Source organism: Perca fluviatilis, chromosome 2 (assembly GCF_010015445.1).
Source record: "Perca fluviatilis chromosome 2, GENO_Pfluv_1.0, whole genome shotgun sequence".
In the NCBI taxonomy this organism is placed as follows: Eukaryota; Metazoa; Chordata; class Actinopteri; order Perciformes; family Percidae; genus Perca; species Perca fluviatilis.
Window position 1 is genome coordinate 47,299,125 of NC_053113.1, and position 16,584 is coordinate 47,315,708.

Genomic DNA, 16,584 nt, shown 5'->3' on the forward strand with positions numbered 1-16,584 from the left:
TGCTGCGGCACAACCGCATCGAACGTCCTGGCTCGCGGTCGGGAGATTCCCCGACCAATCCCCACCCACACCGTCTCTCAGCCTCGTTTAGTAGCTAGCTAGCGTTACAACAAACCCCGTCCGCCCGGTGTTGAAACGATCCAAAAGGTGACACTGATATGTGAAATATTTTGTGTTTTAGCTGCTGGCTACTGTTAGCTTGCTGGCTCACGAGCTAACTGGTCAGCTACAAATAAAAATCTAATCAAGAAAAACGTAATTATGTTGGGGAAACTGCAGCTATTTTATTAGAATGAATAAACGTAACGTGAATAAACTTGAAGGGTAAACTCGTCCGTGAACTGATGCATTCTAACTGGCAGCGAAGGTGTTTAACACTTAAAACTCCCATAATTCCACGCAACTTCCCAACGTCATCAAAAGTCCAGTTTTACCGTCCATTGTTTTGGTTGAGAGACCCCTAGTGGCAGAAAGTTACATATTGTAAGTTTAAAGGTGCAATATGTAATATTGTATGTAATACTGGCAGCTAGCGGTTAAAATAGTTACTGCACTACCAATTCAAAATACTGGACAGTCGTTTCCCCCGCCCCCTCCTGCCCAGACTCGAAGTTCACGGAGGTTGCCAGGCTGAGACCGCAGCATTCACAACAATGTTGCTAGATGCTTTTCTCACATAGCCAGACATTACTCCACAGCACAGCGGAGTAGCTAACGGTAGATGCTAGTCTCACATAGCCAGACATTACTCCACAGCACAGCAGAGTAGCTAACGTTAGATGCTAGTCTCACATAGCCAGACATTACTCCACAGCACAGCGGAGTAGCTAACGTTATGCTGGCTATATCGACAGTCATAAAAGCCCGTGCTCACGCGGAGCCATAGATATACACACGACGCGGAGCTCTGTAACCAACTGACAGACACACTTTTTCGGCTTAAAATTACAGTATGAACCGCTAAAAACACAACAACCTCACCGTCCTCTCCACACGCCAGTCAGGCACACTTCCTCGGCTTAGAATTACAATACGAAACGCTAAAAATACCACTAGCTACCTTGCCGACGGAACACACTTCATTGGCTTAGAATTACGGCAACAATCGCTAAACACACTGCAAACTCATAGTCCTCTCTTCCCGATTTACAGCCCCCCTCTCGTGGCTTAAAATAACTCACCGTTGTCGGCTCCAGCTGCTGAACTACCCGTTGTAAACAGCCATGGCTCGCTTGCCTGGTCCTCCCGGTAACGTTAGCAGTTAAAAGGGTTAGCATGGCGGTGTTAGCCAGGACCAGTCGGGATCACTTTACTGGCTATGTCTCAATTGTTTTTGCGAGTAACCAACTCGGGTACTCTAGCTATATAATTCAATGTGAGAACACAAATGTTGAAATGACATAAAATGCCCGTCCCTAGTGGCTGTGATAAATTAGCCTGAAGCTATGCTTACCTGTTCAGGAGGAAATAAGCCAATTCTGCGTCCTTTTGGGATCTAAGCAGTCTCCATCTTTCAAATACATCTCCAATATTTACCAGGGGGTTGTTACGTCTCTGGTCACGCAACTGTTAGAAACATGCAGTTTACTTTTTTTTTTTTTTTTAGGTCCGGTAGAATCTATCTCCGTTGATCCTGTTCGTTTGTTAGCTGCTTTCATGGCTGTAACAACGTTACAGCTGTAGCTGGGTTTACGTTTTTACAGGTATATCTGGCAACCCGGCCTGGCTGTCAAACTGGGCCGTTGATAACAACACACAGATCAAAACATAAACATAAATTCCGTCAAGGAATGTAAATTTCAAAAAGAAAAAATACTGACATTAGCATTGTTGTCAGAAAAGATAGTATTTCAGTTTAACATGTTTCCTTAATATCTGATGAGGCATTGGTGTCAATTTTGGATTTATTACAGTACAAATATTACATATTGGACCTTTAAAGGCTCTGACACACCAACCCGACGGCCGACAGTCGGCAGAAAAGGCAGTCGGACTGATCAGTCTGCTCCCCAAGGTGAAAAAAGTAATCGTATTTTCTTGTGTTCAGCGAGTAATGACAACAACGGTCCTTCTTGACTACTATCAACACTCTCTGATGAAAACAATGACAGACGACAGCGTGCTCTGTTCAGGTGTTCCGTCATTTCCGGTTTTCATTTTTTGGGCGACAATACAGATTAGCACTGCCTGCTGTTATGGAGACTTATTACGTCTCGCACACGCGCAGAACGTACGCTTGTAACAGTTCACCTGAAGTGACCTCTACAAATATAAACAGAACAAAATAAACATTGTGGCCATTTTAGGCCTTTATTTTAATAGGACAGCTGAAGACATGAAAGGGGGGGAACGACATGCAGCAAAAGGCCACAGGTCGGAGTCGAACCCGCGGTCGCTGCGTCGAGGAGTAAACCTCTGCATATGGGCGCCCGCTCTACCAAGTGAGCTACCCAGGCGCCTGACACGGCACGATTTCTCTAGCTGTTGAAACATTGATTTTCCATCTCTGATTGCGTCTGAAATTCCACACTAACATGCTATTTAGTAGCTAGAACAGCATGTGAGATTTGTTAGTACGTCCGAAACATTAGTATGAAACCAATAGTACATGAATTGCATACTTTTCCGGTGAAATATTACAGTACGCAAAGACTGGACACTACGCCGGCAAGTATCCCACAACGCAATGCGATAGCAACGACAACGTTCGTAACAGACAAGCGGACAGAAACCAAGGAGCTCTGTAACGTCAACAACGCTCTAATTTACATTTCTACATATTTACCTGCGACTGTTGGTCTACTTATTTACCCTTTTCAGACATGTTTAAGCATTATCTGGCGATGCCGTTAGAGCTGAGGTCGGTAGGGGTTACCATGGTTACGTGTCACCAACCAGCAAGGAGGCTCTCAGGAAGTGACGTTGAAAATTACAGCTCAGTGTGTCCGAAAAGATACACACTGTTTATTTACACAAAAGTATGTTGAACGATAGTATATATATTTGGTACATAGTGCATTGTCTGCGATTTCGGACGCAACCTCTGTGTAACTTTAAGAGAATGCTCGTCTAGGTTGCCACGGTTTCAGACAGACAGACAGACAGACTCACAGCCAGACAGTTGTAGTTGAAGAAGCTGGTGACACGCAGGCCTCCTTTAATGGGGTCCGGCTTGGCCTCGACTCCTGGAAACAGCGGGTTAACATCTGGAGCGCTGGTGTGAGACAGCTCCGACTGAGACGGGGGGCCGATGTACAGGTTCTGGGTCTGGAACGCTGTGAGTCGCCGCAGGCTGTAACTGACCTGGGAGGCAAGGGAAGAAGAAGTACACAGGAAGTATATTAAATGAGATTGAAAAATGTGATTGAGTCACTGAGAATGTCTGGAAAGTAGAAATGAACAACAACAACAACAACAACAACACCACGGACACACACAGTTCACACATAAACAGAATTATTATATCAAGTCTACATGTGTGAGCTACTTTTCAGGCCTGTTTTTGGGGTGAGTTATACTGCATGGGTACCTCAGTGTAGGGCTGTGCAATTAATCCAAATTCTAATCGTTTTTAAATGATTTTGGCTCCCAAACGATCACAAAAACAAAATAATCGGAGGAGAAAAAAAGGATTATTTAGCACATTACGTTTTGCTAGTGAACTCTTATTTTGTCTTGTGTTCTGAATGAAGAAAAAAAAAATAGTTCAAACGAAGGGAAATTTCACAGTTTTGTTTTACCGTTTCACTGTTTGTTTAAAGGGGCGCTATGCAGTTTTGGCAATTTTTTCGCTGTTTTCTCACTTTTTGCTTGCAGGTTTCTCTATAGAGCTCCCCCTACAGCTTCGGAATAGATATTTGGCAACGCTGTTGTAAAAATTCGTTGGTGACTCTCCCCCCGTTCCATCTTCTCCCTCTGGTCATGTGCATTTGTTTTCAAAGAAGCCGGCGAACACACGGAGCTGTGTCCACTGAGGTTTTTCTCGAAATATTACCCTTCTCTCTCGGGTCCGTACAATTATCCTTTCTTCCTACTACGGCCTTAGAACGCTGTCGGAGCAGAAGCAACTTGCGTTTTCCAACATCAAGCTGACAAGAAAATCAGTGCAACAGCAAGAACACCAGGTCAGCATCGGATTTGCAGGCTTTTGTTTGTCTCAGTTCTCGCCATTCTGAAAACGCAGGTCCTACGTTTACTTGTGTCTGACTCCTCACTCAGTCAGTCTGCTGTTTCCTCTTTCTCTGGTCCTCTGACAATGTTTTCCTAGCTTTCTGCTTCTTTTTTGCCGGCTCAGTGTATGTGTGCAGTGCTGTGAAGCAATTCGTTACATCGCGAGACCTGATATCACGCGATACTTCCTGACCCAAAGTTGCAAGGGTGGTTTTTCCGCTCCTAGGCGCTAGGGGGAAGCGAGACGGCCACCATTCAACTCGAAAAAAGTCACATAACCATTCCAATGACTCGGAAGCTGTTCAGTTAAGGTAAATTAAGCTAAAAGAACTGCATAGTTCCCCTTTAAAGTGCCCATATTATGAAAGAATCACTTTTTCTGGGATTTGGGGTGTTCTTTTGTGTCTCTGGTGCTTCCACACACATACAAACTTTGAAAAAAATCCATCCATGCTGTTTTGAGAGAGATACGGTTTCTGAATGTGTCCTGCCTTCAGTCTCCTAGTGAGCTGTTCAAAATCGGCTCGGACTGTGACATCACAGTCCGAAATGAGCTGGCTAACCACAACCGTTAGCTCGTTAGCATGCTAACCGTTAGCATTAGCATGCTAACGCTAGCATGCTACGTCGTTCTCAATAGCAAAGCACTGCTACAACACACACAAGTTCACCATAATCTACAAAAGAACTACTTACATGTGCGCCCTCATTTAGAAGTCTCCCAGCTAATCTAATGCCTAATGCCTTGTAACTGACCAAAGTTGGAGAAACAGCCTTTCTTTTACTGTCTCTAGAGTTAGCTAGCTGACATGCTCTACATCTGAACTACTGCGCATGTGCGAGTGCAATCAAAGATAGTACAGAAGAAGAAGATGAAAAGAGGTCTCACTCTGTAGCTAAAACAGAAACCAGGTGAAAAGAGGATGTGCAGCAGTGAGAGAGAGCTGTGCAGTACAACAACAATATGGTGTTTTTTGAAAATTAAACCATGTAAACCTATTCTGTTACAACCTTAAAATACAGTTATGAACCTGAAAATGAGCATAATATGGGCGCTTTAAGTTCACTAATTGCAACATATTTCCATTTTTTTTCCTCCATAATGGAGCAGCCCTACCTCGGTGTAAAGCAGGAAGCGGACCAGGCCTTCACTCAGCTTCTCCATGACTTTGCGGGACACCCCCTGGACTGCTGCTCCCCCCATCGTGCTCTGTCCCAGCTGGGCCAGCAGGAGGCGCTCCCACTCGGCCCTGAGGGTGAGAGCGGTGGACAGCACCTTCAGGGCGTCCTCCGCCTCCCGCAGCTCCAGCTCCAGCCAGCCATCCACCACCAGGCGCGTGCAGTCAGCGTTACTGTCCACAGAGTTGGCCACCAGCAGCAGAGCCTGGGGAGCACACGGAAACTAGAGCACTAGAAGATTGGGAAAGTACCAGAGCTTTCTGGAGGGCTCCTAGGAAGCTCTGTGCTGGGGAGAGATGTGTATGATGGGTCTTATGGTGCGGTCATTTATCCATATCTTTATTTGGTTTATAGTGTGTATATTTCGTTATAATTGTGTTGTATGGTCTTGAATATTGTAGTTACGGTGTCATCTTTTCTTGATTCTTTCAGAGTTTGCCTGGGGTTCGCTCAGAGTTGGAGAAATATCACTCCGCCCAAGTAGCAGTGCTTTGCCTTCTGAGAATATAGTATGTATACGGTTAGAAGACGGCTGTGTCTCATGCGACCTTGTTATTTGTACACGCTGTGACTATACAAATCACAACATGGAAATAGGACCAAAATGGAGACCAAATGGAGCCGGTTACCTCCAGGATCTGTGCTAAGCTAGGCTAGCGTTGGGTGCGCCAGACAGAGTTACGACACGCACGGAGATGAGAAGGGTATGTATAGACTTATCTAACTCTGGGGGATACGGTGAGAAAGACAAAGTCCCAATAAGTCGGCGTGTTCCTTTAAAGGGATACTTCACCGATTTAGCATTCAGCTTCGTATCAGTAGAAACCCGATAGTATTTCTGAATGACCGTGCCTCCCTCCCTCATGTCCCCCTGAGACGAGAGATTTCTGCATTTGGGGCCTGGAAAAAATCTTCCGATGACGTAAAATGACGATTTTTGCGTCATTGGAAGATTTTTGGGCCAGAGGCAAAGGACTACAGCCAGTAGTAGGATCTACTTCCGTATGTTTTCAACACGCCCACAGGAGGTTGGACTGCCGAGTCTGGCCGAGGTATTCCGAATGAAAACGACTGTCAGCCATCTTGAATCTTCGCTAAACAGGCTTTCGGTTTTCAGCAGAAAACATTTACAACAATTATCTGCATTCAAACTACCGGACGTGTACCACCGGGATACATCGGTTAAGATCGGAGAATATGGAGGAAACGTTATTACAGACGCAATACTCGGCACACTACGTGAGCTTCGCCTGCACGGAGACCAGCGGTGTCGCTCAATGCCGCTAGCCGGCTAGGGGACATCCTCCTCGGCTAGGTGGAAAGCTAACGCTAGCTGTCCACCTGTCCCAGCCATCCTGCTTGCAAGTGTCTGCTCATTAAACAACAAGCTGGACTACATCCTCCTTCAACGACACTCCAAACGTGAGTTCAGTGACTGCCGTGTTTTTGTTGTTATGGAAACCTGCCTGAATAGTGTACCGGACTGTCCAGCTACCAGGCCTGCTAGCCCTCCGAGCTAGAGATGCTCTGTCACCAGGTAAAAGAGGTTGGCTGTGTTAACACCGAGTGGCGCAGAAATGTGGTGATTTGTATCCATTTAACTGCTAACTGCTGGTGGAGTTTGTGACTGTTAAATGCCGACCATTCTACATTACACACTAATTCACGGCTGTGTTTATGATCGGTGTTTACAGCCCACCAAGCGCTAATGCTAGTATGCGTTAGCTGAACTTTACGGAGCCTATAAAGTGTGTGTACTAAATGTAGCCTGTTTCGTATGTCGTTTTTATATAATGTCGTTTTTATATATGTTAAATGTGTAACACCACTTGAGTCACGATGAAACGTTGTTTCGTGTATATGGTTGAAATGACAATAAAACACGCTTGAGTTGAGTTGAATGCCTCTGTCGGTCTGTCAAGCGGTAGGCGTGGCTTGGGAGTGGACTCAAAGCAACGAAGCAGGTGCATTCTGGGATTTGGTGTTTTTCATCCATATAAGACCAAAACACATTTTCTGGCTTTTCTCGGCTTAGAAGGCACCAATTTCAATTTTTTTCTTCACATTTCTACTACATAAGTGACCCAATTTAAAGATATATTCAGCTTTCCAGCGGTGAAATATTCCTTTAATGTAGAACAGAACTTTATCAACTTTATTAATAGTAGAGAATAAAAAAATTCTAAAAAAAAGAATTCTACAATTTGTGATGGGAATATTCCACATCTGGTACTAACTTGCAGCGCTGGAACCCGCACACAGTTGGACAAATATGGCTTGTTGGTCTCCAACAGAGTGACGAAGGCTAGCAGCTGGTGTCTGCTGCTGTCCCTCTTATCAGGCCCTGCAGGCAGGAGACCAGAGACACAGAGACATGATGAGAGGCAGGCACAATAAGAAACATGAGACATGTGAGGACAGCAACAAGACTTCATCAGCCGAGAAATATGGTTTTTGCAACATGAAGAAAAAAATGTTTTTGGGAAATGGTCCTGAATTATAAGAAACACCATCACAAATAACAAGAGAAACTTCCAGGAAGACAAACTGTTGGTCAGTAGCTGATTAATATATCAGCCAATGCTTTAAAACATTATTTAGAAACCAAGTGTGAATTTAAATGTCTCATAAAGGTGGATTTAATAAGTTCCCACGATTTATCTCCAAATGTCATTTAAATGTGTTTTTATCTTATGAACAGTAAACATTTATTTAATCATGACCTTATACTTGTTACATGCATTGGCCTCTCGTTACTGCTGTCCATTTTCTTTTCCCATGGGATAAATAAAAAAAAAAAAATGTTTATTACTTTTAAATGAACTAAGTCAATCAACCATACCACCACGCCACCATTTCTTTTTAAAAAACTACATGTAGTACTTGTAAAGAAGTTATTCCAGAGGTTTACCCATTTCTCTGGTGTCGTCCTCGGGCACTTGTAGCACCTCTGGGTCACTGGCAAACACGCTCGTCGGGTGAATTACCACTCCCTGCTTATTCTTTGTGTGAAACACCTAAACAACGTCAAATCACAACATTAGTTAGTGGAATATTTCATCGCTACAGTCACTATAGAAACGAGGGATGCACCGAATCCAGATTTTTGGGGGTTTGGCCAAATACCAGATCCACAGGTTAAGATTCTGCCGAATCCGAATACCGAATCCTACTCCCCGTCTGGTTAACATCAGTTTTTAGCTGTGACTGTCCTTCCTTTGCCGTACCTAAAGTTGCTGCATTTTGGCAGGTGTCTGTAGATTCCTTCATGTACAACTCGTATTCTTTTGGATGTTTCATACGCAAATGTTTTAACAGCGGCGATGCTAAACAATTTTAGGGTCCTCGCCACCACGAGACAAATCAGCATTGCAAATTGAACATGTAGCTGGACTTGAATCGTCTTCTTTTGACTGAAAGTACTGCCAAACAACACTTTTTTCCATTTTCACTTTCTCACAGCCTACGTAAACACTTTCCCGCAATCAACGGCGGCGTCATTACCTCGACCAGCGTAGCGCAAGCGTAGGGTTTGGCTCGGTGGAAAAAAATTCTAAATGTTCGGCAGAAACCGAACCCCGTCAAAAAGCCCAATGTTCGGCCGAATCCGAAGCCGAATCCTGGATTCGGTGCATCCCCGATAGAAACACAAGTTTTCCCCTTTATTGTACCACTAAAACTTGTATTCTGTGGTGGGTGCAGCAGGAGCCTGACCTGGTCCGAGTCCTTGCGGGCGGTGTTGTGTTCGTCCGGCAGGGCCAGCTGGGGGTAGAGGCCTCGGCACAGCAGCAGCTTGAGCAAAGCCTGCTGGCGGGAGGACATGTCCTGACTGACGCTGGCCGCCTCCTGCAGCTCCGATACGTTGTGACGCAACTTGAACTTCACCTCCTGTTGCAGGACAAGTGCATGTTACACTCAGAGTGTAGACACAAACAGATCCACCTCGGTGAAGATGACTAGCCGTGATACCATATGCGCTGGCCTTTTTACACAGATCTGTCAACCTCCTTGTTTTCAATTCTACTTATTACTTCCAGAACCCACAGAACTTCCCTTCTTTCTGCAAACAGCCGCAGCTCAACGGATGAATCTAACACAAATATAATCCACAAAGCAGCACTTGCCTCTATAAATGAAAAAACTTTGAAGTATTAAAGGTCCCATATTATGCTCATTTTCAGGTGCATTTAATATATTTTGGGTTTCTACTAGAACATGTTTACGTGCTTTAATGTAAAAAAAACCAACAACCATTATGTTTCTCATACTGTCTGTCTGAATATACCTGTATTCACCCTCTGTCTGAAACACTCCGTTTAGAGCCTGTCTCTTTATGCCCCCCCCCCCTGCTCAACACTGACTGGCCAGCCTTTCCAGGTCTTCCACATCTGCCTTCTCTGAGTCATTGCAGTCGGGGATGATTGTAACAGCACTGTAGCGGCACTTTCTACCTATATAAGTGCACTTTATCCATTTTTTTTAATCTCTTTTCAAACTATTAATTACAACTAGAGATGTTCCGATACAATTAAATTAAATTTTATTTATAGTATCAAATCATAACACAAGTTATCTCGAGACACTTTACAGATAGAGTAGGTCTAGACCACACTCTATAAATTCCAAAACCCCAACAATTACAGTAATTCCAGAGGTATCGGCTTCGATACTGCCTAAAAATGCTGGTATCGGTAAGTACTGGAGTTTATGCACCGATCCGATACCACGTAATAAAGAGTAAAAGAAAGTTCTGTGGCATTCTTTGTTTGTGTTTGTTCATGTTTCACAAAGAGTTTAACCTGAGCCAGACCGACAACAAATATAAAAATAATATCACATCCATACAGGGATAGTAGTATACAGTTTTTAAAACATAATAAAATATACTGTATGACACACTGGTATCAGATTGATACTCAGTATCAGCTGATACGCAAGTTCAGGTATCGGAATCGGGAAGCAAAAAATTGTATCGGGCCATCTCTAATTACAACTTTTGTATTGTTTGTTTTAGCTTTATTGTTTTATTCTCCTTTTTTATCCGTTGTGTAAGGAAGACTGGCAAAGCAAGCTTTTCATTGCATGGGGTAAGTTGTCTTTACTGTGCATATGACAATAAAACCTCTTGAATCTTGAATACATAGTATAGTTGTGACATCACAACCGTACAGAAGTCCTGATGGCTCGTTTAAACACAGTTTCTGAATACGGGCTGTGTGCGTTTCTCTGTGGATTGAGTGTTTTGATACTTTCACAGTATTTATATAGCACCTCAACCAGCTTTATAAATCACAAAAGACATGGAAATCTCACTTATTACAATATGGGACCTTTGGGACTTTTAAAGATTGCAGGAATAATAAGACAGATCAATAACATTTTTATTTCTTCTACTTAATGGATCATACGAGTACCACAAAAAAGCACACAAATAATGATTGGACAGGGTTTCAAATTGAGGATTAAATGCTGGTGTTGAAGTTTAGGGCTGCTTCTTGGCAACTTTTTTCCCACGTTATGCTATACTCTGAGTTCACCTGTATGTCCACGTTCTGTCCCGATCCCTCCTGGTCCTTCTTGCCTCTGCCGCCTCCCTCGGTGTCGGATCCTGAGGAGAACTCTCCGTCCTGGCCCTCGTCCATCCTCAGGACTTTACGCCTGCTGCTCTCCTGCTGCTCGTGATCTCTCTTCAGCTGATGCAGCTTCTTCCTTTCTGCTAGCCTCTCCCTGCGCTGCCCGCGGTCACCGCCAGAGGGAGAGCTGTGCTCGGATTCCAGCAGGCCATGGCTCCTCAGCAACTCCTGCTAACCACAGAGGAAGCTCGCAGAGTAAAATCTTGTTTCTCACTTCAAAAACCTGTCAAACAAGGTTCAAAATTTACTTTTTTGTCCACCAGCCAAATAGCGAGTGAATTTGACAACACATTACCAATGTTTTGGTGGCTTGTGAGTAAAGCAAATCTTCCAGCTACTGTACTTGCCTATTTTACCAGCATTTGGCTGGTAGATGGTGCTAATTTTTAACCCTGCTGTCAAATGTTAGTTTTTTTTCAGTGTGATCTTCTGTCAGCAGCTTGCCTTGAACTGTCTGCGTAGGTTGACCATCTCGTAGAGCCGCTGCTCCTCCAGGCCTCTCCTCCTGCACCACTTCCTCGAGCCACCACCTCTCTCTCCCTTCACCTGTTGAACTCAAAGATGAACAGTTTTATATACAATGAAGCAGGGCTGGGCTCTGATTCAAATCGATCTTCATTTGAACGATCTGATATGGATTCATAAAATCCTGAGATCGATCTTTTAAGAGTGACGATATTGGTATCAAAAACGGCCGTGGCCATTTTCACAGATGCAAGGCCTTATACAGTCTCTGAATCACACCGTCTGCACTAAAGAAAGCACTTGCACTTTTTATTTCTGTCTCTACGTAACTGCCTGGAAACCCTGGAAATCCAGAGTTCTTGCGAGAGCACAATTTGAATTCGCTCAGCGAGTCACTCTGGCATTGAGTAATGATGCTCATTAACTATGCCCTTGTAGCCGAGCTGCACCAATCATATCGGTGTATCTGATATAGGCGGGCCAGAGGCGAGCTAAACAGATGACGACAGTTTAATCTACCAGTTAGCTCCGCTGACAGCTAAGAGTTTAAGCTACCAGTTAGCTCCGCTGGTAGCTAAGAGTTTAAGCTACCAGTTAGCTCCGCTGGTAGCTAAGAGTTTAATCTTCCAGTTAGCTCCGCTGGTAGCAAAGTGTATGGGGCTCTGGATACGTCACCCCATGTATTGTTGTGATTGGTCGTAGTGTTATCCAATTGCGTGCATTGAGATTTTCAAATGCATGCTTGGTGCCGCCCCTCGAGTTGGGCCATTTTCATTACTCAATGATTCCAGGATTTCCAGGCTAGGTTGGAGAGGTACAATTTTCAGAATTACTCCTTACTGAGAATCTCTTTCATATCCAATCAAAATTGGAATGGAAATATGCCTGATCGAATTGATATTGAATGGAATCAAATCGGAAACCTTGTGAATCGGAATCTAATCAACGCAGGGAAATCAGTGGCGATAACCAGCCCTACAATGAAGAACATCTTATTCCAAATCTGTCTCATCCGTTCATATCAAATAGCCGCTGTCTAATAAAGTATCCATTACTGACCTCCACCCAGGCATTGAAGGTGTTGAGCAGGGTAAAGGGGTCTCCGTGGTTGCTGTTCAGGGGCTGGCGGGCGGTGGCGCAGTCCGGGTTGTGCTGTGCGCTGCGCAGGAAAGGCGACTGAACACTGAGGGCCGCTGCCACCGTCAACACGGGATCCACCAGCTTAAACAAAGAGCCCAGCACCAGCATCTTCCCTGAATCGACACAGACATGTTTCCTAAATCTAGCTGCTACTGGGTTTGCAGCACTTTTAAACTCCAGGATGTCAATCAATCAATACAGTTATTATTTTGGGCTTTTCCGCCTTTATTTGAAAGGACAGATAGGTGAGAAAGGGGAGAGAGGTGGGGGGAAGACATGCAGGAAATCATCACAGGTCGGACTCGAACCCTGGACCTCTGCGTTGAGGCATAAACCTCTCAGTATATGTGCGCCTGCTCTACCCACTGAGCCAACCCAGCCACTCAATACCGTTATTTGTCACGTGAAATCATATAGAAATGCCATTGCCTAATTCAGTGGTTCTCAAACTTGTTACACCACGTACCACTTCAGAATATATATTAGGCTCTCTAAGTACCACCATTATGGCACACGTTAAAATAGAGCAGCACAGGCCGACCCTGTTGAGCTACAGACAGTTCATGCAGGAGGCAGGTTTATTCCTAAAAACATTATTTGTTCACAGCCACGGACATGCTGGACTTCCTTGGGGTTTCTGCAGCTTTCACCAAGTCAAATGTAAGACCTTTTGAGACCATTTTAAGACCATAATGAATGAAATTTAAGAAAAAAGTCAGATGTCAGAGTCCACAAACGTTGTCTGAAACAATTCCCTGATTTCCCCATCGGCATTATAGGACCGGTGTCTAGTCACTACGTGGAGGACCCAGAGCACCTCCGCTCATTCATTTGTAGTCGTGATATAGTGAATTATATTTATAACAAACTGGTGAAAAGGGCTAGCTCTGTTCTGGTCTGCCCTCTCGACACCATAGAGGAGGTGGGGGTGAGGAGGATGTCAGCCAGGCTAGCATCAATCATGGGCAACACCTCTCACCCCCCCCCCTACATGAGACTGTGAGTTCCATGAGCAGCTCCTTCAGCAGCAGACTACTGCACCCTCAGTGCAAGAAGGAGCGCTACCGCAGGTCCCTCATTTAAGCAGCAGTCAGACTCTTTAATGCAACATCATAATGTAGCACTGCTAGCTGTTTCTGCAACATGAGCCATCACTGGACAATATTCTGCACTATGCACATTTATCTATTTATTACTCTGTGTCACCTCCAACTGTGCAATATGTCATCTCTACTTATCCGCACCTTACTCATCTGTATATCTGTGTTTATATACTGTCTGTTTATATAAGGTTGTGTGTAAATATGGTTGTTTTATTACTATTATTATTATTATTATAACTAATTATATTCTATTTTTCCATTTCCTATAGTTTATGTATATTTTCTTTTCTCCTATGTCTAATTAATGTTTATTTGTGTTATTCTGATGTGTGTACATTTTTCTTTTGAGCTGCTGTAGCACAGGAATTTCCCCAGTGTGGGATTAATAAAGTCTATCTTATCTTATCTTATATTTGGACCAGCAAAAGAAAGAACTACAATACTACAGAATAACATTCTATTTCGCTGCCGGAGCATTTTTATGAGCATTAGAGGTAGCGTTCCATGGATGTAGCAAAATTAAGACCTGTTTAAGCAGTCTTAAAAAGTCTTAAACCAGCAGGTTTAAGACTTTTTAAGGACTTAAAATTTTGATGTAGAAATTTTTGACTTTTTAAGACCCCGAGGAAACCCTGTTCCTCCGTCCCTCCAGCTCGTAACTAATCGTAATGTATGCACGCTCCGTTCATGAACGTGACCACGTAGCAGGCTGATATCGAAACAAACATATTTACACATAAGGAAACACTTCATTTGCATGACTTCTAACTGATCATAGTTTAAGTATTATTATTCAAAATGTTGTAGTGTTTCTATAATACTGTGTTTTTAAATTTATTTATTTCATTTTTTTCTAAATTTATCAGATTCCATCCACGTGCCACTAGAGGGAGCTCGCGTACCACAGTTTGAGAACCAGCGGCTTAATTTATTATATTTGGTATAATGACTTCAAGTACCAAGCCTAAATTGATCCTATTTAAAGTTTATTCAACCTTTCGCCACCGTGTTGTGTTTCAGTTGTCAGATTCATGAAAAAGTTATGAGATGAAAAACAAACAGACCTGCCACATACTGTACAACAGGAGTTTGGTGTAGGAATCTTACCTATGACCACATCCACAGGCAGCTGTGCCAGCAAACTACCTATAGAGGTCAGTTCTCCGCGCCCGTCTAGCGCCCCCTGCTGCTTCAGATAAGTGACTGCCGTCTGGATACTAGCAGCTGGAGGCGGGTCGATGAAGACGAAAGAAAGAGGGTCTCCAAGACACATGCTCTTCATCTGCAGGAACAAAACCGCATGAATAACACTAGGATTTAACTACGGGGTACTTTCAGAATCTCTAGTTCATTTAGAGAAGCACTCTCCTTCTCTCCCTGTTTTACAATGGTTCGCTGTAATATCCATCTTCAGTCACATAATTTAAAGGTCCCATGACATGGTGCTCTTTGGATGCTTTTATATAGACCTTAGTGGTCCCCTAATACTGTATCTGAAGTCTCTTTTATATAGACCTTAGTGGTCCCCTAATACTGTATCTGAAGTCTCTTTTATATAGACCTTAGTGATCCCCTAATACTGTATCTGAAGTCTCTTTTATATAGACCTTAGTGGTCCCCTAATACTGTATCTGAAGTCTCTTTTATATAGACCTTAGTGGTCCCCTAATACTGTATCTGAAGTCTCTTTGATATAGACCTTAGTGGTCCCCTAATACTGTATCTGAAGTCTCTTTGATATAGACCTTAGTGGTCCCCTAATACTGTATCTGAAGTCTCTTTGATATAGACCTTAGTGGTCCCCTAATACTGTATCTGAAGTCTCTTTTATATAGACCTTAGTGGTCCCCTAATACTGTATCTGAAGTCTCTTTCCCAAAATTCAGCCTTGGTGCAGAACTACAGCCACTAGAGCCAGTCCCACAATGAGCTTTCCTTAGGATGTGCCATGTCTGTGTCAGTAGCTATTGAGGAGGAGGGGGGGGGGCAAGGTGGAGGGTGGGGGTGTGGCCTTGACCAACTGCCACTTTGCTCATTTGAAAGCCATGATGTCTCTCTCTCATGGGTGGGCCAAATTCTCTGGGCGGGCAAAGCAGAGAAAGGGGAGGTAACCTTGCTCCTTATGACCTCATAAGGAGAAGATTCCTGATTGGTCCATCTGAGCTTTCATTTTCTCAAAGGCAGAGCAGGATACCCAGGGCTCGGTTTACACCTATCACCATTTCTAGCCACTGGGGGACCATAGGCAGGCTGGGGGAATGCATATTAATGTTTTTTTATAAATGTTTTTTTCATAGTATCTTCTCTGTGATATGCAGGCACTGTTAAAATTTGTGTATTTGTTTAATCAAATAGCATAATAAAAATATTTGAAGGAAAAAAAAATATATAAGAGTTGCTATCTTGCTTTCTACGGGATGCTGTTACCTGAAGAATGAGGGAGTCCAGTGCCACTCTGTGGATTTCAGGGACAGGATATGGGGCGAAGGCATCGTAGTCCGACTCTGCGTACAGGCGGTAACACACTCCTGGACCCGTGCGACCGGCTCGGCCTTTCCTCTGCTCAGAGCTGGCTCGGCTGATCCAGAACTCCTGCAGACGTTGCATCTTAGCCTTAGGGTCAAAACTCATTTCCTTTACCTTCCCTGTAAAAGAATGAATAACAAAACAATCCATTTATAAGGTTGTTGCATCTTCTTCTGGGACATGTATTCTTTCTTGCCCTTGTTTACTATTTCAATTTCTTTAAATTTACAAAACAAAATACAGCATGACAGATTTGGTATCTTTTGAACCTTTGGGATCCTCACTAGATTTAAAATGGAGAGATTTTGAACTAAACTTGGCTGCACAAAATTAGGTTTGTAAGGATTAGTCTGGATCAACGGAAGTAC

At 43.6% G+C, this 16,584-nt stretch overlaps 1 protein-coding gene across 1 annotated transcript in view; it reads right to left on the reverse strand.

The window, feature by feature from the left end:
- dhx34 (DEAH (Asp-Glu-Ala-His) box polypeptide 34) overlaps positions 1–16,584 on the reverse strand; it is a 29,769-nt gene that overhangs the window by 3,440 nt on the left and 9,745 nt on the right. The window contains exons 5-14 of the mRNA XM_039786248.1: positions 16,118–16,335; positions 14,798–14,972; positions 12,507–12,700; positions 11,427–11,528; positions 10,887–11,150; positions 9,064–9,237; positions 8,261–8,366; positions 7,587–7,693; positions 5,288–5,554; positions 3,112–3,303 (exon numbers count right to left, since the gene is read on the reverse strand). Coding sequence (XP_039642182.1) covers positions 3,112–3,303; positions 5,288–5,554; positions 7,587–7,693; positions 8,261–8,366; positions 9,064–9,237; positions 10,887–11,150; positions 11,427–11,528; positions 12,507–12,700; positions 14,798–14,972; positions 16,118–16,335 — 1,799 coding nt within the window. The remainder of the gene's footprint in view (positions 1–3,111; positions 3,304–5,287; positions 5,555–7,586; positions 7,694–8,260; positions 8,367–9,063; positions 9,238–10,886; positions 11,151–11,426; positions 11,529–12,506; positions 12,701–14,797; positions 14,973–16,117; positions 16,336–16,584) is intronic.